The sequence below is a fragment of the Onychomys torridus genome, chromosome 2, assembly GCF_903995425.1.
Source record: "Onychomys torridus chromosome 2, mOncTor1.1, whole genome shotgun sequence".
Lineage (NCBI taxonomy): Eukaryota > Metazoa > Chordata > Mammalia > Rodentia > Cricetidae > Onychomys > Onychomys torridus.
In genome coordinates, this window is record NC_050444.1 from 155299206 (window position 1) to 155327167 (window position 27962).

The 27962-nt window shown below is 44.8% G+C and overlaps 1 protein-coding gene across 3 annotated transcripts in view; it reads right to left on the bottom strand.

Moving 5' to 3' along the window:
• Window positions 1–696: 696 nt before the first annotated feature.
• The window catches only part of LOC118577764 (protein DDI1 homolog 2), a 46334-nt gene continuing 19068 nt past the window's right edge, over window positions 697–27962 (bottom strand). The window contains exons 3-9 of one of the 3 annotated variants that reach the window (XM_036178418.1): window positions 27316–27552; window positions 25115–25241; window positions 20329–20456; window positions 17444–17572; window positions 13279–13382; window positions 9591–9780; window positions 697–2794 (exon numbers count right to left, since the gene is read on the bottom strand). In XM_036178418.1, coding sequence (XP_036034311.1) covers window positions 993–2794; window positions 9591–9780; window positions 13279–13382; window positions 17444–17572; window positions 20329–20456; window positions 25115–25241; window positions 27316–27552 — 2717 coding nt within the window. In that variant the 3' untranslated portion in view covers window positions 697–992. Of the gene's footprint in view, window positions 2795–6548; window positions 6612–9590; window positions 9781–13278; window positions 13383–17443; window positions 17573–20328; window positions 20457–25114; window positions 25242–27315; window positions 27553–27962 lie in introns of those variants that run through there. The other 2 variants (XM_036178420.1, XM_036178419.1) reach the window with 2 other exon arrangements.

Here is a 27962-nt window from a genome sequence, read left to right on the forward strand (position 1 = left end):
GGCTGTATTCACTGCCACGAAGGACACTCACAGACGGACCAGTCTAAGCACCAAGAAGACCAGGGACAAAGGCTCCCGTAGCTCAGTCTTGCTCACCTTAGAGCTTAGACTGAATGTGGGAAGAACCTCCCAGCAGACATGTTTCAGAAGCTAGGCTCCTGGCGGCCAACCCATGAGCTGAAGAAGCTGGACTCACCATTGGCCACTGAGGGCTGGGGTGTCGTCAGTGAGATGTCCCCAAGCCCCATCTCTAGTACATTCCAGTGTTTCGTCTAAGCCATTATCTTTTACTCACAGTCCTTGACATGTCCTTGCAAATGGAATTATGATCAGGTTTTTCCCCCCTTCCCTTTTTAAATACAAGTAGCACCATGTTTCACTCTAATGTGAATTCCACCATACCCCATCCACTGTCATAAAGGTATTTGGCAATCAATCCATGCAGCAGCCTATTATGCAAAAGACAGCCCAAGTGTTAAGCCCTCCCGCTCATCCTACTTAAATGTCACCCCTGAGCACGCAAATCAAACATACAACTCCAGAAGTTAGTGAATTTGTCTCCAGCGTCCTGTTCTAAGCCACACCCTGCATATGGCACAGCCAGAGTCACAGCAGGCGCTGACCTGTTCCTGGCCGCACAGGATGCAGGTTCCTCATGGCTCCTGCTTTAAAAGCATTCACTCATCTAAAATGGTATGCTATACACAAAACCATCCATTTTATTCCAGAATACATCATCTTAATGAGAATAAAAAGCTTTTGTATGCACATACTGCCAATACATTTTAAAAGGCCCAAAATTTAACAAGTAAAATAGACAAATTCATCAGACAAAAGATCATAAATTACTTTGGCCGGAAAAAAAAAATCTGGCTCAACATTTTGCTTGCAGGTTTCTACATATACTGTGCATGTGTGTGGTGAGTGTTTATGTGTGTGGAAAGGGCTTTCACAAACGGAATGGAGTACGGTCTAAGCCCACTGTCCCATAATTACGTAGGGACCACAATGTTCTTTGCTAGCAAAACCAGAAGTGCGAGGTCTGCATTCCCACCAACTTGATGCAAAGCCCCAAGGGCTTCCTGCAGAGTGAAGCCGGCACCGAGAATCCGGTTAACATCTGCGGCGGGAAAGATGAGCGGCGGAAGAGCGGAGGGAGAAGACACGGGCTGTGTAGCAGGTGGGTCCAATCCAAGAAAGGGCGGTGCAGCTCCAGGGCAAATATCGCTGGTCTCCGGCCCAACTGGGCCTGGATTCTGCATGTGCTCAGAAGGCTGACTGTGGGTACCCTCCTCACCTACTGCAAATGTGGGTGACATTTCTACACCTGAGGTGCAGTGTGACTCATCAGATGGTTTAGCCGAGGTTATGGCGACAGAAGAGTTCTTCCTGACTGACCCCCTTGGTCTGGGGACAACTTTTCTGCCATTTGACAAGCTATCGCCCAGACCCCTGAAGCCAGTGCGTGCTTTATCTTCTATCTCAGCACAAGGTGCGGTGCCTACAACGTCTGTCTTTTCTGATTCAGAGGTGGCCTGGTGACAGGAGACTCGTGGGTACTGGTCACTAGGGATCAGATGCTCATTTTGGGCCCTCTTTTCTGAAACGTCCAAAACACCAGCTTGACTCTCAGCTTCCATCTCTGACTGACAGGTAACATCTTCAGGTGTATTTTCCAAAGCTGGCTTACAGCTAATGACCAAAAGTTCATGCAGTTCTTTCAAGGCCACTGTGACAGATGAACAAAATTCTTCAGCTGCCTCCACAGAGGGGTGACCATGGTCACTTAAAGGGGAAGGGGAACTGCGGCTATCCTTGCTATCCACCACAGACATTTCAACAGTATCTGCTGGGAGCTGCAAATCCCGGGTCGAAATGGAATGTTCCATGCTTTCACAGGAGGGGTCACACTGTCCTGTTTCCACTTCCATTGAGGGATTATCTGAAGTGAGATGCAATGCACCAGGGCTCTTGACGCTGGCATTCTGCCTGCCTGTTGAGCTGCACTCAGCAACCAGAGACTGTCCACCTGTATCCACTTCCATCAGGGTTTCTGAGCATGGGCAGCGACAGTACCCTGAAGCTGGACGACTTCTCTCTGTACTTACAAGAGGAGCATTTGTCTGAAGTTCCTCTCTTTTCACCACAACTTTCAAACTGACAATTTTTTCTTGGTCCTGTTGATTTTCTTCATGAAGTTCAAGGTCTTCTGTTTCACAAAGACATTCTTGGTCATGTGCAACGTGCTGCTGTCCACTCCCTCTGTGTGGTTCTCTGTGTTGCTGAAGGCCATTCACTTGACTTGGGTTCTGATTTTCTGGATGCCAATTCTTTTCTTCCACAAACACCTGTGGCTCATGCATCCCAATTGTGAGAGAGAAGCTAGTGTCCTGTCTTGTATGGAGATAAACTCTGAGGCCCTGGGTTCTTCCTTCAGCAGATTTCTCTGGATTATCTGCAACAAATGCTTCTTCAGATGAATTACGAAAAGGCATAGCTGGATTCTGGTCTGCTGGGGAAGCGAGATCAGGAAGACCCTGCAGAGGAGGAGGCTCTGTTTTCTTAGAGCTTGTCTGAAATTCAGCTGAAGTCTTCACAGCCTCCATAGCTATAGGTTCAATGCTCCTGGGGTCACTGGGCTTGATGGCGCAGACTGAAGCAGAGAGAGAGTGGGCGAGACTCGTAGGGTTGCCAACCTCAGGACTCTGCCCGGAAGAAGGGGCTGAAGGGTTGAATCCATCTGAAGTCAGCAACGATGACATTCCCTGTGAGGTAGATTCTTTGCTGCTTTTCTCTGTAAAAAGGGGAAAAAAAGAAAAAAGATTAGTTAGCAGATCACTATATTATCAGAGAATGAAATCTCAATAGAATAAAAGCAGGTCTTTTAATTTAGGTCTCTCTTGGAAACATGAGGCTAGAAAAAAATACAAGAATCTGTCTGTAGTAAATGAGGTAGCATCACTGGACCTGACTGGAGTGTGTCTTTAACAAACGTCATCAAAATTCCACATGTAAAGAACTGTAACATGCACGTGACAATGGCTCAAAGACAGTTAAGTGTGTTTACTTCAGACAGTCTCACTGCATAGCCTGAGCTGGCCTTACACTTGAGACTCCGCCCCAGCTTCTAGAGTGCAGGCTGTTGGAGCATCCCACCATGCCAAGCAGCTATGCTTCTTTTCTTTCTTTCTTTCTCTCTGTTTGTTTCTTTTCTTTCTTTCTGTTTTGTTTTTTGTTTTTTTCGAGACAGGGTTTCTCTGTGTAGCTTTGCACCTTTCCTGGAACTCGCTTTGTAGACCAGGCTGGCCTCGAACTCACAGAGATCTGCCTGGCTCTACCTCCCGAGTGCTGGGATTGAAGGCGTGCGCCACTGCCGCCCGGCAGCTATGCTTCTGTATTTCTGGTGAAATTTTAAATCTTCATTGGATGATTCTCACAAGCTTTCTTTCTATTTATTAAAAAAAAAAAAAAAAAAAAAAAAAAAGCCCAGTTGTTCAGTTTTGAACTATCAGCAATTCTCACATGTCAGCCTCCTGATGCTGGATTGACAGCATGGGCCACCACGGCCAGCTCCAGTGAACTTTCTCACATTTCAAGTGTGAGCATAAGTCACACAGAAGAAACCCAAAAGCAAGTATGCTGGGGACAGAGTGGGGCAACTGAGATGGGTTTTACATGTCTAGAGATCCCTAGAAAACAAGTAAACAATGGATTTCATTTCTAGCCAAGCTTCTAAAAACTCATGGTAAAATCAAGCACCTGACTCAAAGAACAAAACAGACCTAGAGATGAAGCAGACAAGAGTTTCACTTCTCTGATCAAGCACTCTAACTATTCACTTAACCATTCTTGAGGCAAGAGTTCCTGGCTCCCAGGCTGGCCTCTAACTCGACGCACAAGGATGATCCCTCTCAGTGCTGGAATCATGAATCACTGCTCCCAGGTTAGATGGTCCTGGGGACCAAACCTAGGCTTTACGCATGCCAGGAAGGCGCTCTACTAACCCAGCCACATCGCTAGCCCTGTGATGTAGCCTGGGACTTGTGGCAGTCCCCCTGCTTCCGTCTGAAGGAGTGCTGGGGTTACAGCACGCACTAGCATGCCCAGCTTCCAAACACTGCAACTCTAATATAACACAACAAAACTGACAAGATTTAAGATCTTTGCTGAGTACAGGGGAGGGAGGGTAGAGGAACAGTGTACTTAGCTTTTCAATAGGCAACAGTAACTTAAGAGTAGCTCTAATTCACCAACCCTTCAAACATGATGGCAGGCTCAATACTAGTTCAATGCAGATACCACAATGATACCACTCAATAGGTCCTATTCCTGGTACCATTAAAAACTGGCCTCTGAACACCCAAAATGCCTTTAATTAAAAGACACAGGCTCTTATCAAGGCTGGAAACAATCGGCTCCTGGGTTAAATCCAATTCAGATCCTTTGTGTTGAAGAGCAGCAATATCAGCGCTCGAACATCAGCGCTCGTGCTGGGTCTCTACTCCCAAAGTCCTACATAGAGCAGTTGGGATGCCGGTGGCCAGATATGGAGCAGACATTGGTAAGCAGCATTAAAGGATGGGCTTGGTGGGGAAGCTGCTGGCTTTCCCTTTTCTGGGTTGAGACAGGATTTCTTTTTTCTTTCTTTCCTTTTTAAAAAAAGATTTATTGCTCTATTTTCATGTACAACTTTATGCCAGAAGAGAGCATCAGATGCCACTAGAAATGGTTGTGAGCCACCATGTGGTTGCTGGGTATTGAATTCAGGTCCTCTGGAAGAACAGCCAGTGCTCTTAACCTCTAAGCCATCTCTCTAGCCCTGAGACAGGATTTCTTAATGTAGTCATTTGTTCAGAAGCTTACTGTATACCAAGCTGGCCTTGAACTCAGAGATCCTCTAGGCTCTGCCTCCTAAATGCTGGGATTAAAGGTGCACCCTAGCACACCAGGATCTAGGCTGCTCTTGAACTAGGGATTCTGTCACCATCATTTTTCAAGTGCTGGGATCCTAAGGAGGTGTCACCACACTTGGCTCAATTAATGACTTCCTTCCCCCAACCCTCCCTCTGATAAAGGAACTCACTATGTCGACCAGGCTCATGGATTCCGCCTGCCTGTCTCCCCAGTGCTGGAATTAAAAGTGTGCGCTACCATATCCTACAGTTATTGACTTCTCTACCACCACCACCCCCAAATTTTTTCTGTATAGCCCTGGCTACCCTGGAACTTGCTCTGTATATCAGGCTAGCCTCAAACTCAGAGATCTGCCTGCCTCTGTTCCTCAAGTGCTGGGACTAAAGGTGTACGCTACCACTGCCTGGCTCAATTATTGACCTAAGGAATTTTTCTTCAAGTTTAGTGAAAAACAGAGATAATGATTTTGTCTGTTTAAACTACATTCACTAAATCTAAAAAGTTCCTAGTTTTATCAATCTAATCAATAAAGCTGACTCTGAAAGAAGTTCAGTTTGGAACTAATGCTAACATAAAAAGCACACTGTAATAGAATATCCATGTCAGCACCATGGGGGAGCATGTACCACTCCTGCGTTCAGTGTTAAGAATCTGCACAACCCAAAAAGCAGGTGAGGTGAAGGTAAGACTTAGTGGACTTTGTACTTACTATTAGAGCAGCATGTATGTTGTCCTTCTGAAACTCAAATAGCTAATACCACCAGGGATTAGGAAGAGGCTAATGGACATGAACTATGCCTAATGTCCTTAAAGAGCAAGAGTGAGCAAGCAGAGTGAGAGCGAGAGCATATGAAATGTTAGGAGTCTAATTACACCAGCTTCCAACCCTTCCTGCAGTGAGCTTCAGACAGAATCAACAAATGCACACTGACCAGCACAGTCTTCCTGACTACACCCAAGAGACAGCAGGTGCTCACACAGGTCTGTCAAGCCAAGGACAGAAGAAAAGTCAAGTCTCGGCCCTTACTGTTTGGGAAAAAAAATGTAGGTTCTGTCAACACTTTACCCCAAGACAGTTTTCACTACACAGTCCAGGCTGGTCTCAAACTTTGCATCCTCCTGCCTCAACTTCCCAAGAAGGGGAAGGCAGGAATGCATTATTACCATACCCAGCCCACCTATTACTATGATTCTGGACAAGTCAATTGGCTCAAGTTTCCATTTCTGCTCAATGAGATGAAAATTTTACCTTTCTATAAATTCAAACATCTGAGGACTTCCAGCTTTTCAAAGTAAAATGGCTTAGAAATTCAGTTACCTGAAACCAACCGCTGTCATGCCAATAGTCTTGATGCAGTGTTTTCAACTGTCAGGTGGTAGGTACGAGAGTACTTTTTACTAAGACTCACCCGCTGGACTGTTCCCATAAACAATAACATTTTAAACAAGAATGTATGCCTACACGCATATATGCCAACATACATATAAATGTATACAAGGGCTAGTTGTAACCAGATTGAATAGGGAGATACAGGATGACAAGTCTTGAATTTCCAAAATGGTTCCAGACAGAGAGACTTTTCAAAAGCACAGGCGATAAGTGGACAGAAGGTTAATGTGGTGTCTATAAATACCTGGTCTGGGGCCCACTCCAGCTGCAGCACACACACACTACATGCATCATGGCTTCTGACGCTCTGTTTGGATTAGGAAACAGACAAGCAAACGTGGGTTAACAATGCAGAACCACACAGCATGCAGGGCTGCAGTCCTCAATCCTTCCCATCCTTCCAATCAGGAGCGAGGAGTCCAGGTTGAGGGATGTTTCCACAGCGTGGGCATCTCTTCAAAGATACCAGCAAGGTTTCTACATTAACAGATTTTTTTTTTTTTCCTGAGATAGGGTTTCTTTGTGTAGCTTTGCACCTTTCCTAGAACTTACTCTGTAGCCCAGGCTGGCCTTGAACTCAGAGATCCGTCTGGCTCTGCCGCCCAAGTGCTGGGATTAAAAGCGATGGCCTGGCTCAGATTTTTAACTGTACTTGGAAAGAAATTATGCCATAGCTCTGCACAGATGTTGGAGGCAAATGGGCCACAGGCAGTCAATCCATCGAAAGAGCTGCTTGAAGACCACTCTACAATGGTTCATGAACAAATGTAGGAGCTTTCCAAATTTCAATAGTCCTATTTTTTTTTCCCGCCCGGAGCTGAGGACCGAACCCAGGGCCTTGCGCTTGCTAGGCCAAGGGCTCTACCTCTGAGCTAAATCCAAATGTATTTGTTTGTTTGTAGCCCAGGCTGGCATTGAACTCACAGAGATCCTCCTGCCTCAGCCTCCCAAGTGCTGGGATTAAAGGTGTGAGCTACCACCGCCTGGCTCTGTTTTGTTTTTTTGAGACAAGGTCTTGCTATGTAGCCCAGACTGGCAGAACTTGACATCCCAATTGCAGGGTTTATAGGCAGGTGCCAGCACAACTGGTTCATGTTCATTTTCTGAGGACAAATCAAGTCCGATTAAGTTCCAGCTACTGCCTTCTTCAGCTAACCAGCATAAAGACGTGTTTAGACAGCTCCTACTGACTGTAGATGGACACAAAGGGTAAAGATAGCCTGATAATCAGCCAAGTAACTTTCTGAAAATCTTTCAAAAATTATGCCCATAATTGTGATTTTAATAATCTTAAGGCAGTTGGTTCTCCAAATAAATCAAGTCTAACCTTGCAGAATGACACCATTAGAACACTACAAAAATCAGCAGAGTTTACCCATGTCAGTAGCAAAGGCTCCGTGGATACAGTGGTTTCTGAAACTGACCAGGCCTTCCCTTGCTGATCCTGAAAATGTCTCACCTGCTCTAGCCACCTGAACTGTCAAAGGAGCTCCTCAGGAGGCTGAGGCTCAAGGGGTCAGGACACTGCTGCCATTAGCTAGTGCTTCTCTAATCACAGCACATGGCGCCTGTGCAGGGAAAGGATCTCAGCGCGTCAGCATCCCGTCTAGGTTGCCAAGTTACCATAGGCTAAGGAGGTAGATGAGCTCACTCAGGCTGACCTTCCGGGAAAACTAAAATGATCGCTGGTCACTCAAAACTTCACTTTACATAATAGTGAAGCTGGACCACAATGTGACCAAGGCCAACCTGGAAGTTCCATCAGCTACACGACCCCATTCCAGAGGCTCACCTGCAGGTACTCCAAGAAAACGTAACAAACTTTTCACACATAATATCTTTGTCTTGAGCAGAAAGTCTATTCCATGAACTTGTAATTCTAACACACTCTACCAGAAAAAGCCAAGTGTGAGATGGTCACATTGATGAATAATCCTGACCCAAGGCTTCAAGACAACTCACTTAAAAGGTAATTCTTTTCAGTTTTTAGAAAATGCACCCAGTCACTGTTCTGTGAACAAATGGGGATTTCAGCAGCGTTGTCTTGATCCATTTTCCTCAGAAGATTCTGCTTTTTCTTCAGATTTAGAAGGCATCAGTTTGGTTTCAAAGCACTGCTGTGTAGCCTTAGTCTGGGACCTCAGCGAACGTGAATATACAGTTGATTAACATTAAGATTACACTGGTCGCTGGTTCTTCTCGGTGGTGGCAGCACTTTTAGTAAACTTTCCCTACTTAGTCACAGCGAGAATGCCTTCCTTCAACTCAAACAGGCTGAAAAATGAAACATTTCTAGGGAAATACTGCTGATCTTGAAAGTGTGTGCTTACTGCAGAAGTTTCTTTATGGACAAAACAGGATTATTTCAGAAGCATCCAAGCAAATAATGACCTAACCTTGAACAGAGCACTGGATCCTTGTTCCTCTGTTGTTTTATTTTTCAAGACAGGGTCACACTATGTAGAACAACTTAGCCTGAACCCACAGAGGCAGAGATCCCTTTGCCTCCTGAGTGCTGGGACTAAGGTGTGTGCCACCACTCCAGGCTCCTCTGGTTTTTTTGGCTTTGTTTTGTTTTTTCACAGGGTATGTCTATATAGCCCGAACCAGCCGGAAACAATACTCAGCCAAAGCTGGGCCTGAATTTGTGATTCTTCAGTCCTGGTCTCAGACTGCTGCTATTTTTGGGTTTTTGAGACAGGGTTCTCTGTGTAACAAACAGCCAGGGAACTTACTCTGTTGACCAGGTTGGCCTCCAACTCACAGAGATCTACCTGCCTCTGCCTCCAGAGTGCTGAGATTAAAGGCGTGTGCCACCAGGCCCAGCTACGCAGATTCTTTTTTCTGAGCTGTTGAAATAGGAGTCCTTTGAAGTTTTTATTGTGACGGTACGTATATGGGCACGCCTAGGTCAGAGCACAGCTGTGGAGTCGGCACTCTCCTTCCACGGTTGGGCTCTGGTTTCTAGGCTTCTGTGGCAAGGGCCTTTACTGCTGAGCCATGGCAATGCAAACCCCTGCCTGCCCTCTCTCCTTTTGGAGACAGGGTTTCAGATATTCCAGGCTAGCCTTGCATTCTGATTATCCCATCTTTACCTCCTGAGTGCTGGAATTCTAGGTGTGTACCACCTCACCCACTTTATGTGGTACTGGGGACTGAGCCTTCTCACCATGGTGTTAAGAGTAAGAAGGCGGTGAACATACCTCTGCTGAAAAATGAAGCTAATTCCTAGAAAGGCCTTACCCCACTAACAACACAGCACTAATCAAATGGTCAGCCCCAATACCTGCATCCTCTGCTGATTTTTGAATGGCTTCTGCTAATTCTTGGTCTGCAATCTCCTCTGGCCGTATGTCCTCTCGCCCAGTTCCATATGCCAAGCGGGCACACTCTGGTAGCTCCCCCTCAGGAAGGAAGGTGGTCTGTGAGCCTGTGGTGCCAATCACCAGTACATTTTTCTTCAAGTCAATCGAACACTGGAAGAAGAAAACAAAGAACAGCAGCAAATGAAGCTCCCTACAGAAGAATCAAGTCTTAGTTCCACAGTCAACCACTAAAGACCATTACCAGAAAAAGTCAGTTTAAGAATAAAACAAACATAACCTTACCATCTACCTGAAAGCGTCCACTTTTTAAAGCTGGCTTTGGAGACAAAGTCTTGCTATGTAATCCAGCGTGATCTCGAACTCACTTTGCAGCCTCAGACACCCTCCAACTCACCCTCCTCCTGCCTGTGTGCTACTCCATCTCCCCAGACCTTTTCTGATTTTAGAGGCTGGCCTTGAACTCAGCATGTATATGGGAGGCTGGCCTCTATCTGTGTCCCTTCTGCTGCTGTGTTGCACACTCCAGGCACTTGGATCTCCATGTCCTATCTTAGGCACAGATGCCACCACGTCCATCAAGGGCTCTGGGGACCTGTGGGGTCACCTGGCCTGCACAGCCACTGCAGCTAGCGCTGTACCCAGTCATCTCTCTGCCCTCCTTTGTTTTGTATTTTTTGAGGCCTCCTTAACCTCTTGATCCATCTGCCTGAGGCCAAATGGTGGGATGACAGGTGTGGTGGCCCACACAGCCACTTTACTCCTTATTTACATGATCCTTCCCTGTGTGTTTTTAAAAGTCTGACATTGCCACGTACATGATTTATATCTGTAAAGTTAAAAAATTCCAAGGTTTGCTAAATGACAGCAAGACAGTGAGTGACAAATACATAACCTAGTTCTCATTTACATATTTAACATTTGGCATTTAAAATGCTAAATCAATGATATACATTATTTTTCAGGGCTTTTTAATCTTAGGAGCCTGGAGGTAGAGAGCCTTTCATACACTAGTCAAGTTCTACCTGATTTACATCATTGTGTGGAATATTTAAAATATATTGGCATGAAGGTATTAACCTTATTAAAAAAACCCACAGTGGGATTCAGGTATACTCAGTGGTACAGCACTTCCTTAGCAAAACAAACAAATATAAACTACTGTGGCATTTCATTACGCAGCAGACACTAACCAATGGTCTGCAATGAGCATGGTAGATCTTAGTTAGGCTTTAGCTGAGGAATAAAGTATGACAAATTAATGTATTGTCAGATAATCCTTGATGTATGAACAAAGCATTTTCATTCTCTAGCCTATAATCTCAACGTTCTAACTATTGTTTAATCAACAGCCAAGAAAAGCATGTATTAAACACCTGGAGAAAATCAGCAAAAACAAAACAAAACAAAAAAACCCTTTTGATTTCTTTCTTTCTTTTTTTTTTTTTTTTTTTTTGTTTTTCAAGACAGGGTTTCTCTGTATAGCTTTGTGCCTTTTCTGGATCTCATTCTATAGACCAGGCTGGCCTCGAACTCACAGAGATCCGCCTGCCTCTGCCTCCCAAGTACTGGGATTAAAGGTGTGTGCCACCACCCCTAGCCCCCTTTGATTTCTAATCAGAATCTTAAAATTAGACAACTTGCAGGGTGGTGGTAGCCCACGCCTTTAATTCCAGCACTTGGGAGGCAGAGGCAGGCGGATCTCTGTGAGTCTGAGGCCAGCCTGGTCTACAGGAAAGGCGAAAAGCTACACAGAGAAACCTTGTCTCGAAAAACAAAACAAAACAAAAAAATTAGACAACTTAAGAAAACTGCTGAGGCTGGAGAGATGAGTTAAGAGTACTTGTACACAGCCCTATAAAGGGGAGTCTCTCCCTCAGGGATCAGGGAAACCCCTGCGAAAGGAGACAGAGGACATGGATGACACCAAGATAACAAGGCCCTCTAAATCCACATAATCGAAGCTCGTATGAACTCAGAGATTGGGGCAGCATGCACAGGGTCTATACAGGTCTGCACCAGTCCTCTGCATGTATATTATGGCTTCTACTCTAGTGTTTTTATGGGACTCCTGAGTGTCAGAACAAGTGGGTCTCTGTTTCTTGTGCCTTCTCTTGGACTCTTTTCCTTCCGTTTGTCCAATTCTGATCTGTTAGTTTTGTTTTATCACATCACAATCCCTTATAAGCCTGTCTGTTTTCTAATGAGACAGAGAGGTGGATGGGATGGGATGGGTGGCAGGGAGGAACTGGGAGGTGTAGAGGGAGGGGAAACCATAACCAGGATTTATTGTGACCAAAAAAATAAATAAAATAAAATAAAAAAATCTATTTTCAGTAAAAGGAACAAGAGCACTTGTTCTTGCAGAGGACATTCTATTCCAGCACCACGTGGTTCCATTAGTTCCAGAGGACCCAATGCTTTCTTCTTACCTTTAAGTGCACCAGGCACACATGTGGTATGTACATGTAAATAATAACACATAAAGTCTAAAAAAATGTTAAGGTTAAAAAAATAAGTAAGACTGCCAATAATAATGTCAAAAGAGACAAGATTTAACTTATGCCTAGAGGCTATACAAGGAGAGCTCTGTGCTGTTGTTTTGAGACAGGATCTCACAGGTGCCTGCCAGGCCATCTCTCTGTTCTAGGTGCTAGGATTAAAGTGCACCACCACACTCAACTGACAGACTCCATTTGTAATGACAGTCATCTCAAGTCTGCACAACAGAATCTACCAAGGACACTTCCACATTTGAAAAACCATGTTTCTTTCTTGCTTTGTCAATATATGCAACTAGCAGAACTAATGACCCAGAGCAAAAGCAGAGGGCAGAGGCATGATGGTACATGCCTGTAATCCCAGGAGCAAGAGGCAAGAGAATGAGAGTTCAAGGCACCCTACTTTACACAGTGGGCTCCATCCAGGATGATCAGGGATACATATCAAAAGCCATGTAAAAAGCTTGGTGCCAACAGCACACACCTAAGAGCCTCAGCACTGGGGAGTGGACACTTGAGGATCCTGGAGTTGCTGCCCTACCTGTCTAGTCAATCCATGAGCTCCGGGTTCAGTGAGAGACACTATCTAAAACAAAAGTAAGACAGATCAAGGGAGACACCTGTTGTCAACCTCTAGCCTCCATGCTGTAGATGTAACCGTCTTGTTAAATAAGAAACACAGAGCCAATTGCAGAGTTAAAAGCCACTAGGTCAGAGCAATAGCTGAGAGCTGAAAATGTTACCCTTCACTGCTGCTCTGTCTTTCCTCTCTGCAAGAGACTACTTCTGAGTGTTTTTTCTTTTTTATAGACTTTCTGTTCTGCCTTCTCATTGGTTGTAAACCCAGCCACATGACCTCCACGTCACTGCCTGTCTATACAGACCTCCAGGTCTTCTATGGTTGGTATTGAGATTAAAGGTTTGTGTTGCCATGCTGGCTGTATCCTTGAACACACAGAGATCCTGCCTAGCTCTGCCTCCCAAGTGCTGGGATTAAAGGCATGCACCACCACCACCCAGCTTCTGCTATGGCTTGCTCTGACTCCAAGGCAACTTTATTAACATACAAATAAAATCACACTTCAATACAAATAAAATATCATTATACCACGCACTTATGTGTGTCCATGTATCAAAAGCTCTTAATTACCTGATGCCGTTTAAGCATGTCCAATCCTAGAAGCATGTCCATAGGCTGTTCTTCGAGTATGGAGAAGGAACATGCCAGGAAATCACCTTCAATCTGAACCTGAGCTAAAGCACAGAAGAGAAGAAGATATTACTGATGTGGCTTCCCAAGCCCAGGGCGAGCTGTGAGGAACCCATTACTCTGTGCCCAGGCTTCCTGGACGCAGGCAAGCCAAGGAGGGACAACACTGAAACAAGATGAAAGCCATGAAGTAGACAGGCAGAGCTACTGTTCCAAGAACTGGGCTTGTCGTGGGCCGCCCAGGACCATGCTCATCAGGTGAGGAAAGAAAGCCTGAAGAGGATTAAAAACAACACATACACAACAAGAGTAACAGTAAAGGCAGTTCTGGTATTACTCAATGGCTCCTATACACTTATAAAAGGTCTACCGGGTATTTGTGAGTATATGTGCATACATGGGTTGCTGAGGATAGAGCCCAAGCTGTACCACTCAGACACATTTTGCACAAATGTTTCCAAAAAGCAGTAGAACCAGCATATTTTAAACCTTTAAAAATTTTAAAGTAAACCTCCATGCAAGAAAAGGCTTCTCATTGCCTGTTAGAACCAAGTATCTACTTTTCAAATCAGAGATACCAGGAAGGTCTGGCTTTGCTTGCCATCTTGTACTTCTCAGGTTAAGATTTGTTTTACTAAGGGCTGGAGAGACAGCTCAGCAGTTAAGAGCACTGGACAGACATACGTGCAGGCAAAACACCAATGCACACGAAACAAAAAAGATTATTTTACTAGGGGATGAAGGGAAGGCTCAGCAATTAAGAGCACTGACTGCTTTTGCAGAGGACCCAGATTCAATTCCCAGCACCAACAGGATGGCTCAAAATCACCAGTAACTCTAGTTCTAGGGGTCCTATACCCTGTTCTGGCTTCCACAGGCACCAGGCACACATCACACATGTGATGCACAGATGTAAATGCAGGCTAACACCCATAAATAATAATAATAAAAAAGACATTAAATTACTTTGCTACTATTAAGTAGCAAGCCAAAGAGAGTGTGAAATATGTGAACAATATAAAGCATAAGAAACAACCATGCATTTGGTTTCCAGATAAAGAAATAGAAAACCAAAACATGAGACTGCCTCAGTGGTTAAGAGCGCTTCCAAATGACCTGAGTTCAGGTCTCAGAACCACTGTCAAGCAGTTCACCACTGCCTGTAATTTCAGTTAGCTTCTGTACAGAAAGGGTATAATACACTTAGCTAGACATATACACAGAAATAGAAATAAAAATAAATCTTAAAAAGAAGAAAACCAAAGTGTTAGGTTTCCTATATTCCTCCTCCAACTCTCCCAACTATCTTAGTTCTGTGTTCATCAATTTTAACTTTTCTTAGATCTTCAGATAGTATTATACATATTTCTAGCCAACATTACTGTCTATTTTGTTATTTTAAAATATTATTTGTCGTTTCAAGCACTGGAACTATAGGTGTATGATACCACATGTGCTCAAGACACACAACCCACCCCCTCTCCCCCACATACACACAGATTTTCTCTGTGTGGCCCTGGCTGACCTGGAACTTGCTCTATAGACCAGGCTGGTGTGGAACCCAAGGATTTGCCTGCCTATGCTTCTGAGTGCTGAGTTTAGTTTGAAGGCATGCACCACCATGCCCAGCTCTCAAGGCAAACTTCTTAATCTTGCAGGCCATGGTAGAGCTCACCTTTAATAATCCAGAGGCAGAAGGCAGGCAGATCTCCTGAGTTCAAGTCCAGCTTGGTTTACATAATGAGTTCCAGGGTTAGCCAGGGCTACAGAGAGACCCTGTCCAAACAAACAAATTCAAAATCTTAATCTTGCCTTTGTTTTCTTCATTATCTATCTTCTCCTTCAGTTTTTGAGTCAGGATCTCATGTAGTCCAGGCTGGTCCTAATTGTGCAGCTTCCACTTGCCAAATGCTTCATTTACAGGTGTACGTGACACCACGTTTCAAGCTGAGAAGTTCTGCCTCTAAGCACATGTGCAGGTGTGAACATGTATGTGGAGATTGGAGTTTGAGGCTAAACGTCTTTTCCTCTAATGCTCTCCACAGTAGTTTTTGAAATAGGGTCTCACTGAACAAGGGACTCACCATTTTGGCTGGGTTGGACAGCTTACCAGTCTGCAAGATCAGCTAGTCTGTGCTCGCAGCACTGAGGCTGCAGACTGGTGCCATCACACCTTGCTTCTGCATGCTGAGATCCAAACTCAGGCTCTCACACTTGCACAGTAAGCACTTTGCCCATTCACCATTCTCTAACCCACGTGGGCTGCAATCTACCTGGACAATTGCATACGAGTGCTGTGAAGCTGGTCTCGTTTCCAAGTCCTCTGTCTACAAGGACGTGCAGCTACCCCAGAACACTGCCAATTCTCTCTTTCTCTAAGAATTCCAGATATCTAGAGTGCAGATAACCCCTGGGTGATGATAGCTAGAACCAGAAACTAATTGAGACCTGCATAGGGTCCAGCTTTTGACACTGCCCACTATAAAATTCATGACCCAGAACCACATAACTGGGGCTGGAGAGATGCCTCAGAGGTTAAATATTTGCTGTTCTTGAAGTGGACCCAAGTTAGGTTCCTACCACTCACATCGGGGCTAACAACCACCTGTAAGTTCAGAACATCTGATATCCTCTTCTAAACTGCAAGGGCACCACAGATGCATAGTACACAAAACCACTCTTACACAAAAAATATAAAAAATAAGCTGGGTGGTGGCGGCGCACGCCTTTAATCCCAGCATTCGGGAAGCAGAGCCAGGTGGATCTCTGTGAGTTCGAGACCAGCCTGGGCTACCAAGTGAGTTCCAGGAAAGGCGCAAAGCTACACAGAGAAACCCTGTCTTGAAAAACAATATATATGGCCAGGTGGTGGTGGCGCACACCTGTAATCTCAGCACTCGGGAGGCAGAGGCAGGTGGAGCTCTATGAGTTCAAGGCCAGCCTGGTCTACAAAGCGAGTTCCAGGACAGCCTCCAAAGCTACAGAGAAACCCTGTCTCTAAAAACCGGAAAAAAAAAAAAAAAAAAAAAAAAGAAAGAAAAACAACATATATATATAAAATAAAGTAAGTCTTTTGAAAACAAAACCACAAAACTGAGTCACCACAGCCAAAAGCACCAAGAAACACACACACACACACACACACACACAATCTCACATTATCTTAAGATCTCTCACCCCTAACTGCTCCCCCCCCCCCATGCAGTCCCTGGGTTGGAAACCCTTGCTGTGATGTCTTTCAGGTTCTTGAAATAAAGGGGGGGGGGGGGGTTGGGGATTTAGGTCAGTGGTAGGGCGTTGGTCCTCAGCTCCAGCAAAAAAAAAAAAAAAGGGGGGGGGTGTCTGTGAAGTTTAATCTTATAGCCAGCTTGATGGGATCTAGAATCTCTCTGGAAACATACCTCTGGATATTCTGCTACAGTGTTACTAGAAAGGTTTAACTGAGAGAATATCCATTCTACGGATCCATCAATATTTCCACATTCCTTTCTTGAGACAGACACATGCACACACAAGAAACTAAGACTTTGTAGGATGAGCCTAGTGCAGGAGACCATTTTGACTGAGTAACAATAGATCACCATTAGAGTACACCAAGGGGCTAGGACAGCCTGACTGTGGAGTGTGCTTATCATGTGCTAAGGCAACTGGGGGCTCCATCACGGAACTGAAAGATGCATTTCTAGACTAAAAAAGCCACTAACACTCAAGTACACGGAAATACCCTAAGGGGAGTTGAAAGAAGAAAGGGGCCACACATCCCAAGAGCATTCAGCACCCCCACAGCAGCACTGATCACAGGGAGATTAAGACATGGTGCCTAACACTGTGATGGAAATGACTTCCGATCTAGCCAGGACAGAGGGAAAGAAACCACACACACACACACACACTCTAGAATCAGCAAGGTGTGTCAGCAAGTAAACTGTTAGCCATGAAAGCCTGACAACCTGAATTCAAGTCCAGGGACTGTTGAAGGGTGAAGGCCAGGCCCCAAAGTTCTTCTCTGACCTGTTGCATGGTCATGTCAACCAGAGGTAATCAGCAAAGAACTTCAAAACTCAACCACCCTACAAAAAGCAGCACCTGGCCTGCCTTCACTCACCTAGATGCACCCTTCCAATAATCTTCTGTGTGCCTACTCCTTTGGCTATGCCAGCCCACCGGCGGTCCACCAGTCTCATGATGTTACACCTCTCTGCACAAGCCTGGCTCATAATAGTCATCTGGGCACCTGGAAGAAGAGAGAAATATCACACTGTAAAAAACATAACCTACATTTGTGGTAAGACTTCTGTCTCTGTACCATCACTCTGCTTAGCTGATCTTACTTATTTTTGAAAACTCTTACTACTCTTTCTGCCTCTAACCCCATGTTCTAGGATGGTGTATGCATACCAACATCCCTGCTTAATTCAATTTCCATTTCTATACCAGAATCTAAAACAGTACAGAAATCTGAGAGAAAGAGTATGTTTTTAATGGAGTACCAGGAAGACACTTAAAAACTTTACCAACAGGGCTCGGCGATTTAGAGTAGTGACTGCTCTTCCAGAGGACCTGGGTTCAGTTCCCAGCACCCACATGGCAGTTCACAAGTGTCTGTAACTCCAGTTCCAGCGGACCTGACACCCTCACACAGACATACATGCAGGCAAAACACCAATGCACATAAAATGAAAATAAATTTTAAAGGGGGGGGGGACTTAAAAAAACAACTTTACCAACAAACAAGCCTATGAGCAAGTGACCTTCTAAAATCCAGATGTTCTGACACTTCACACTGAGAACACATGGTCATCTTTGTTGTCTGCTGCTGTTCTGAGTCGGGTCCTCACTCCCTGTGTAGTCCAACTGAGTCTTGAACATGTAATCCTCCTGTGTAGCCTCCTGGGATTTCCAGGTGTGTACTTCAACACAGATTCAAGTGATTTTTACTTAAAGTGTTGGGACACACTGCTCACAAGTTAAAAAATATAGGCTGTAGCTAGGAGTACACATTGATAGAGCACTTACCTAACATGGACAAAAACCTAGGATTAAATCCAGAACCACTTTAGAAAAAAGCTGGGCATGGTGGCAAGCGCGCACACACACACACACACACACACACGCACGCACGCACGCACGCACACATTTTTTTAAATGTGCATTGGTGTTTTGCCACAGGTGTTGGGTCCCCTGGAAATGGAGTGACAAACAGTTGTGAGCTGCCATGTGGGTGCTGCGAATTGAAGCGGGGTCCTCTGAAAGAGCATTCTTAAGCTTACTCTTAACCACTGAGCCATCTCTCCAGCCTCAGTAGCACACACAATTTTTTTCAAGATTTATTATTATTAATATTATAATGATGATGATGATGTATACAGAAGAGGGCACCAGATCTCATTACAGATGGTTGTGAGCCACCATGTGGTTGCTGGGAATTGAACTCAGGACCTCTGGAAGAGCAGAGGGTGCTCTTAACCTCTGAGCCATCTCTCCAGTTCCCTTCACACACACATATTTTTAATCCCAGCACTCAGGAGGCAGAGGCAAGATCTCTGTGAGTTCAAGGCCATCCTGGTCTATACAGCTAGCTCCAGGCCATCCACAGCTACATAGTGAGACCCTGCCTTAACCAAACAGCCACACCCCTGGGAGGGTAGGTGGAGGGACAAAACCCAAAAAGTCTTCTCTACGTTTCCAAAAACTTGGAAATGAACCTACAAATGGGTCTTCTTCCTTAAAAGCTGAGGGCATATATCTCACTGCTACTCAAGCTGGAAACTCACTATAGAGCTAAGGAGTCTCTTGCTTCCACATCCCTAGGTGCTGGGATTACAAACATGCTCTATTATGCTCCTATTAAGTTTCATGCAGTGCTGGATTCCAACTCGTGGCTTTGTGTATGCTAGACACATCCCTAGCCTTACGTGAGATTATTTTCTCTCTCAGAGCATATGTACTCAGCTGTAGCAGGCTGACACTTCTGGAATCTTTGTCTAGCTCTAGCCCCTCCCTTGAATACTGTCTCCATACACCTGTGTACCGGACATCTCTAGCTCCTCCCAAACCTCACTTCTGATGTCTCTTTGCCAATGGCATGGCCTTCTCACCATCTTACAACTACAGCACAGTTCAATGTTAAATCCTGCTGCCTTCACTCCGCCCTTGAACTGCCTGAACCTGCAAATCAGATCTCTGCTGTTCTGACCTTCTTTCTTCCCACAGCTGCTGGGGGCTCACACCCACCTCCCTCCTGAGTGGATTCCTCTGGCTCTGAATCTGTGCCATGTACATATAATTTAAAGCAAATATGACCCTCAAAGTTATAGAATTTTTCCAGCTGATTCTGCTTGCGGTTATCCCAAACTATAACCTCCTTCAAATCATTTCTTTATCTGTTCAATAACCCTTAAAGGTTCCCACTTTCTAAAAGACTGCATCAAGTAAGTGCCCAGCCAGGGTCAGGCCCACTGCATCCTGTTTACCTTCAACCTTGCTGCTACTCTACCTCCTGTTTCAGAGAGGTGAGACATAAATCTCACAAACCAGCTTCAAACTCACTATAGAGCTAAGGATGTGTTTTTAATTACATGTATATGTGGAGAGGGGTGCAATGTGAGTACAGGCCCATGGAAGCCAGAAGAGAATTACAGGTGTTTGTGAGCTGTGTAATGTGGGTGCTGGGAACTGAATCCACATATTCTGCAAGAGTAGTACTAACTCTTAACCACTGATCCAACTCACACCCCCACAACCCACCCCCAATCAATCTGGACTGCTTCCCTCTGTTTGAGCCTCTATTTTTCAGTTCTTTAGTTACACCCATCCAAGTCCTTACTACCAGCTGAGGTACTCTAAACACAAAACCAGGTAAGAAATGACTGGGAAAGAAATCTACCACCAACAGACTGGAAAGTGAAATTGTAACTTCTAGGCCGGCGGCAAGCAGACCAAGGATCAGTGTCTAACAGACACCAGAGCTGCCCCTCTCCCCATCCTCACCTGAGTCAACGAAGGCTTTCACAGGATGCCCGTTCACTCTGCAGTTGATGTAGAGCATGGCAACCTGGCCGAAGCTCTCCGGAGCCTCCTCCATAGCTATCGTCATGTTCTCCTCGATGTTCTGCTGCCTGTGACAAGTCAGAGCAGCACACTGAGCTCCGTTTCCAGGGAAGAACACCACAAACACATTTGTAAATGTTTTTTGCCCTAACTGGAGCAGCTGAGTCATAGAATGGAAATCGGTTCTGTGTTCCCCAACAGGAGACAACAGGAGGTGATGAGAGACAAAGCTGGCAGAAGACCTAAAATTATCCTCAGGTAAAACAATCGTAATCCCTCTGAAAGCTCAGAAATGGAAAAATAAACTCCTAGAAAGCAAGGCCATAGCCCCTTTGTATCTTAACAAACATTGAAATTTCATGAATTGGGATTATAATGTGTGCTATCAGACCTTGTAAGCATGCTCCTCTATTTTGATCTTTGTTACTTTGGTATGGATCTTTTTGAAACAAAGGGTTTCTCTGTGTAGCTCTGGCTGCCCTGCAGACTAGGCTAGCCTCAAATTCATGAGCTCTGCCTGCCTCTGCCTTCCAAGTACTGGTATTAAAGGAATGCGTCACCATGCCAGCCATGTGCTGCTATCTTAACTGAGGATGCCCTGGGCATCTGAATTATCACCCCAGTGCATCAGTAAGTCTGCAAACAGAACTCCATGTATTCCACCTGTCTGTGCTGCGCAGATTGCTTCATCTCCACAACTGGCTTTTCTAATCTGTAAAATAAAATAAAAGCAAAAACCAATTCCTTCCCATTACAAGGTTCATGAGCAGCATAAAAAATTAGCTTATGGTGCTAAGGCAAGAACAGAGCTTCAAAAATTGCATCTATTGGGAGATGTAGCATACATGAAAGCAGGGACCCCAGACTCATAAATCAGGTGTGGTGGTGCACATCTGCAAATTCCAACATTTGGCAAGAGGATCAGAACTTCAGTGTTACCCTGGGCAACATTTAAGGTCAGCCTGAGCTACATGAGACCCTGTCTCAAAACACACTGGCTAGACTCTTACCTTCAGACTAGGAATATCGAATTCCATCTACAATTTGGAGTAAAATTCACTGTGAACTAAGGACTGTTAAAACCACATTCCAGGGGGCTGGAGAGATGGCTCAGAGGTTAAGAGCACTGACTGCTCTTCCAGATGTCCTGAGTTCAATTCCCAGTAACCACATGGTGGCTCACAACTATCTGTAATGAGACCTGGTGCCCTCTTCTGGCCTGCAGAAATACATGCTGTATACATAATAAATAAATCTTTAAAAAGAAAAAAAACAAACCACATTCCAGTCCATGTGAATGTCTTATGGGAACAGAGACACTGTCTACAAACCATGTGGTTAACTTTGATTATCAGCTACAGTGGTTTTAAAGTCTCCATAGAAATACCACTCTGGATTTATTGGTGACGGTGCTTCTGAAAAGGTTTAACTGAAGAGAGAAGAACATCCCTGAATGTGGGCACCACCATTTCATAGGCTGGGGTCCAAGACTGAATGAAATGAAAACATGATCCTGCTACCATGTCCTCCCCACCATCATGGACTACAGCCTTAAACAGAATAAATAATACACAAACTCTCCTTGCCTTAAGTTGCTTGTCCCAGCAAGTAGGTAAGTAACTAACATGCTGTCCCACTGCCTCTCGCTTGGCATGGCAGACAGAGCTGAACAGGAGACTAGATCATGTGGTGTGCAGAACCTAGAATAGTCATTACTAGCCTTTACGGGACGTATGCTGACCCTGCTCTCAACGCCATTGCCTGTGCCTTCCTAAAGCCAAACTCATGGTTTACCTCAGATCCGCAACAGATGGTTAAATGTCTCACAAAGTCCAGGCACCCTTGTTTAATTTAGTTTGGCAAACAGAGAAGCTATCACAGCTTGGTGTACACATGCCCCAATAGTACAATAGTACAATAGTGTCATGTGCCAGGCAGAAATTTTAAGACACATTTGATATATGCCATTATCCAATGACACATTATTAAATTTAGAAATTACGTAACAACTAATTATGTACCCTGATCTTGCTCTAACCCAAGTTAAGTTTCAGGGGGAAAAAAAAGAAAAAGTGGGGCTAGGGAGATGGCTCAGTCAGTAACGTTTACCATTCAAGCATGAGGGAACCTGATGGCATCCAATCGCAATCTCAGAGGTGGGGAGGTAGAGACAAGAGGGTCCCTGGAGCGCATAGATTAGTTAACAAGCCTACCCAAATCTGTTGGCTACAGGTTCAGCAAGAGAAGCTGTCTCAAAAAATAAAAGTGAGTGAAACTGAGGAAAAGCCCATTTAAAAAAATGCAGAAAAATCAATCCTTTGAGATACCAATTGCCTATGGCTCTGAAGGTGTCTATAGAGGAGCTTCAGAAGTACAAAGTTTCCTTCAAGGGATGAATGTGGGGCCATCAAGACAACTCAGGAAACATAGTACTTGTCACCAATCTTGCAACTTAAGTTTAATCTCTATAACCCATGGTGGAAAGAGAGAACCAAATAGAATTCCTGCAAGTTGTCTTCTGATTGATACACATGTATCACTGCATGCATATCCATACCAATAAATAAATTATAATAAAGATGCTTTAACTCTAGGAAGATTTGGCCACATTTCTTGGGCTGTCGAGATAACTCGGCATCAAGAGCGCTTGCTGTTTTTCCAAAGGCACTGAGTTTGGTTCCCAGCATCCACGTCAGGCAGTTCACAGATGCCTGTGACTCTAGCTCCAAATGATCCAACAGGCTCCTTACACTCATGTGGCACATACACGCACACACAGCCCAATAAAATTAAAATAAGTATTTACAACATATGGTGGAACACACAGAGGCAGGTAGATCTCAGAATTCAAGGCTAACCAGGGCTACACAGTAAGACCTTGCACTGGGGATGTCTTTCTGTATGCTGTACATGTGTTGCTTTGATTGATTGATAAATAAAATGCTGATTGGCCAGTAGTAGCCAGGCAGGAGGTATAGTATAGGTGGGCTAAAGAGAGGAGAATTCTGGGAAGTGGAAGGCTGAGTCAGGAGATGCTGCCATCTGCCATTGCCATGAGAAGTAAAATGTAAAGATATCGGTAAGCCACAAGCCACGTGGCAAGGTATAGACTTATAGAAATGGGTTAATTTAAGATATAAAAACTAGATAGCAAGAAGCCTGCAACAGCCATACAGTTTATAAGTAATATAAGTCTCTGTGTATTTAATTGGGTCTGAGTGGCTGTGGGCCTCAGCAAGACTGGAGAAAACTCCAACTACAACCTTGTGTCAAACAACAAAAGGCAATAAAACAACTAACCGAAAGAATATCAGGGCAACCCCAGATGCAAGCCATGTAGGCCAGCTGGTGCTGTCTGGATAATCTGTAACCTGCTTCCTTTACCCCACCCCCATAGGAAACGACCTGTTTGGATTTGATACTCTACTTCCAGGGTTTATTTATGCTTATAAACAATGTCAGACTCTCTTACGGCTGCAATGTGACCCAGTAAGAACACAGGGGTTTATTTCTCTGGGCCGACTCAGCTATGTCCATTGACACTAATATCTGATTAAAGCATGGCTGCACAGGTCTGCAGACCCAGCTAGTAGGCAGGCTGAGGCAGGACATTAAGTTTAAGGACAGTTTGCCAGCTTAGTGAGACTGTTTCTCAAAATAAAAAGTAAAAGCAGAGCTGAGGATATGACTTGGTGGCAGAAACTTACCTAACTGTGCCAAGAGGGAAAAAAAACCCACCAATATCTGATTCGATTAGTGAGAATACTTAAGCAACAGAACATGAGCAAATAGCTTAGGGTTTTCAATTAGTTCTGGAATATGACTTGTCCTTCAATTTCAAGTACAGTCAGAGTATCCAGAATCAGTCTGGCAGTAAAGGACTAGTCTAATGAGTATGAATTCATGACGTCCCCAGTGTAGGCAAAAGGGTGGAGAGAGTCCCATGAGTGTAATAAAACAAACAAATCAGGTAACTACAGCTCCCACCCTACTCATTGTAATAGGAGTACCATTAGACTTGTTCCTTTTAGTTACAGGAGGATTTTCCTAATTAGCAACAAAAATTGAATTGGGTTTGGGGAGCAGATGGCCATTTTATTCAGACAGCATCCTGCTTAAGACTAGTGATCTGGCCAGCACTGCCATGAGCATCTGTGTACTTGCTTGGGCTCCACTCTGAAAGATCCTGACTCATCAGACTAGAGAAGGCTTACGCTCTGCAGTTTTCAAAGCTTACTGCATGCTTTAATATAGCCCCAGCAGAGAACCACTGCAACAGACTCAGAGGTGGCAATGTGTCAGGCAGACAGCTTATCCACCAGCCGAGTCAGCAAAGGCCCCCAGAAAGAAGACAGGACGATGAGACCCCACCTGTGCAGAGCTCTCTAATCCAATCACCTTCAAGACCTGATATAATCAGGGCTGAAATCAACCCTCAGAGCCAGTTTACTGATCTCAGCAGATGGGGTTTCTCCTCGGTTGTCCTGGGGTCACCTACCCAGCTTTAATGATGCTCCTCCGTCTGCTAAACAGGAAGTGCTCACAAAATTTGAGAGCAGAAATCATTAAGTATTTTCCAAATCAGATCAGAATGTGAGGACAAGAAGAGTTACCACAGACAACTGAGGTTATGATCTCAACCTGAGACAGAGATGGCGCCGTCTGTCCAGCTACTGCCTGACGGCCTGGGTGCTGTGAGCTTTCTCATTAGGTAAATGGATCTTACCTTATATCTTCCTCTATCTTTGCCTGAGCTTCAAGATCAAAGGGGTCAGCAGAAAACAGCCTAATTCTTTCTTGTTCTCTCCGAGCTCGGTCCTGCTGCTGCTCTACCAGGACCCTGGAGAATTTCTCTGCAAAAGTAGGAGAAGGGCATTCATAGTCAGCTCTACATTTCTGCTGTTTTTTGGTTTTCACAAGCCAGGGTTTCTCTGTGTAGCCCAGGCTGTCCTCAAACTCAGAAATCCGCCTGTCTCTGCCTCCCCAGGGCTGGGATTAAAGGCATGCACCACCACCTGGCCACTTTTTAATTTTTAATCCATTATTTTAAAAATGTTTTTATTTCAGTCTAGCAGTGGTGATGCATGCCTTTAATCCCAGCACTTGGGAGGCAGAGGCAGGCGGATCTCTGTAAGTTTGAAGCCAGCTTGGTCTAAAGAGCAAGTTCTAGGACAGGCAGGGCTACACAGAGAAACCCTATCTTGAAAAACCAAAGACAAGTAAATAAATAAACCTCAGCACCAAAGAGTATACTCTACAATTCCAAATATGTAAAGTTTGAAAACAGGCAAAACAAATCAGTAATTATGAGAACAGTGCTAGCCTATTCAAGAGGAAATTCAACAGAAGGAACTTTCTAGGTGAGAGATGGCTTCAGTGAATAATGTGTTTAACTTACAAGCATGAGGACCTCAGTTTGAAATGCAGAGCCCACATAAAACTATTAATTCCCAGCAACCACATGGTGGCTCACAGCCTCCTGTAATGAGATCTGGTGCCCTCTTCTCGCTTGCAAGCATATATGAAGGCAGAACATTGTACACATAATAAATAAATAAATCCTAAAAAAAAAAAAAAAAACCTGCTGGAAATGATGATGTACACTTGGGTTCCAGTGCCCAGGAAGCAGAAACCAGAGGTTCCCTGTGGCCAGCCAGCCTCACCTACCTGCTGAAAAGTCAAGGAGAGACCCTTCTACACAGGAGGTAGATGATACTGAGGATGATACGTGAGGTTTTCCCCTGGTCTACACATGCAACCCTACTTTAAAAAGATGAAAACTGGGGCTGGGGAGATGGCTCAGTGGTTATGAGCACTCACTGCTGTTCCAAAGGTCCTGAGTTCAATTCCCAGTACCCACATGGCAACTCACAACTGCCTGATGCCCTCTTCTGGTGTGCAGATGTACATGCTGACAAAGCACCCACATAAAAAAAAAAGATGAAAACCAAGCCCGGTGTGGTAGGAGCTTGTGAACCAGTCTGATTATCTGAATGCAATCCCTGGCTCCCTGAAGAAGGCAGGAGAGAGCCAGCCCTTGAGAGCTGTCCTCTGTTATGGCAATGCTGTGTGCTGTGACGTCTACTATACAAGATGAAGCCTGAGTTTGGACCCCAGAACCCATTGAAAAGCTGGTGCAGTCGAACACACTGAGTGCCAGTGTCTCTATGGTGAAAGACTCCCCAGAAGCTCAGACCAGCTAACCCTTTGCACACAGCACAGTGACAAATAGTGGGGAGTCTGCTCTCAAAAACAAGGTGGGAGATGAGGACAGATAACCAAGGCTGTCTTTGACCTCTGCATGTCAGCTGTGGCCAAATACGCAGATGCACACACAGAATCTTTAAAAAAAAAAAAAATTGTTTTTTGCCAGGCAGTGGTGGCGCACGCCTTTAATCCCAGCACTTGGGAGGCAGAGGCAGGCGGATTTCTGTGAGTTCAAGGCCAGCCTCGTCTCCAAAGCAAGTTCCAGGAAATGTGCAAAGCTACACAGAGAAACCCTGTCTCAAAAGTTTTTCTTAAGACAGGGTGGTGTGTGTGTGTGTGTGTGTGTTGTATGTAGTCCTGGAACTAAGCTGTCCTGGAACTAGCTCGGTAGACCATGCTGGCCTTGAACTCAGATTCACCTGCCTCTGGTTCCCAAATGCTGAGATTAAAGGTGTGCACCTGGTCAATACTATTTTTTTTTTTTTTTAAGAAGCTTGGTATATATAGTAGCACATGTCTTTAATCATAGCACTCTGGGGACAGAGGCCCAGGTGGATGAAGAGACCACCCTAAGATCAAGATGATTTCAATTAAACACAAACATTATTGCCAGTCTTTGAGATGCTATTAGTTCACCTCTTATCAACAAGTGGCCTGAAACAGTTGCCTGGGTCTTGCACATTTGTTCTAGCACAACTACTGAAACACACGTGAGCTTACCGAGATCTCCACTGAGCAGAGCTTCTGCCAGGGGTGGGTTACGCTCCTTCAACAAGGACAGCTCGTGTGGGTTGGCCAGCAACATGTCTCGGAGCAGGGCTGGGTTGTCTAAGCCTTGAGGAGACGATACTATTTCCCCAGGAGATGAGTGCTGAGCCTGTGCTCTGGGCAGCTGGCGCTGTTGGGGGTTTGACGTGCCAGGCACAGCTATGCTACTGAAGTCAATCCGGGGTAAGTCTGTTGAGATCAAAAAATCAATCAAGTTCAGCCAAATGATGGATGGCATAACAACAAGTATTGAAGGAAACAACGCAACAGCCATTCAACCTAGAACAGCAGCAAGTGCTAACCATAAACTCTGTCTTTCCCCTTGCTCTTCCTCCAAGATCAAGAGTAAATTGACAGGAAACACCACGAGATGGGAGGGGCTCACTGCAGAGACAGCTCAGAGGTTAAGACACTGGCTGCTCTTGGAGAAAACCAGGGTTCAGTTTCCAGCACCCACATGGTGGCTCAAGATGACCTGCAACTCGGGTTTTAGGAGCATCCCACATCCTCTTCTGATCTCCATGAGGTCAGGCACACACATGCAGCACATATATACATGAAGGCAAAACATTCACACATGTATTAAAGGCATGCGCCAC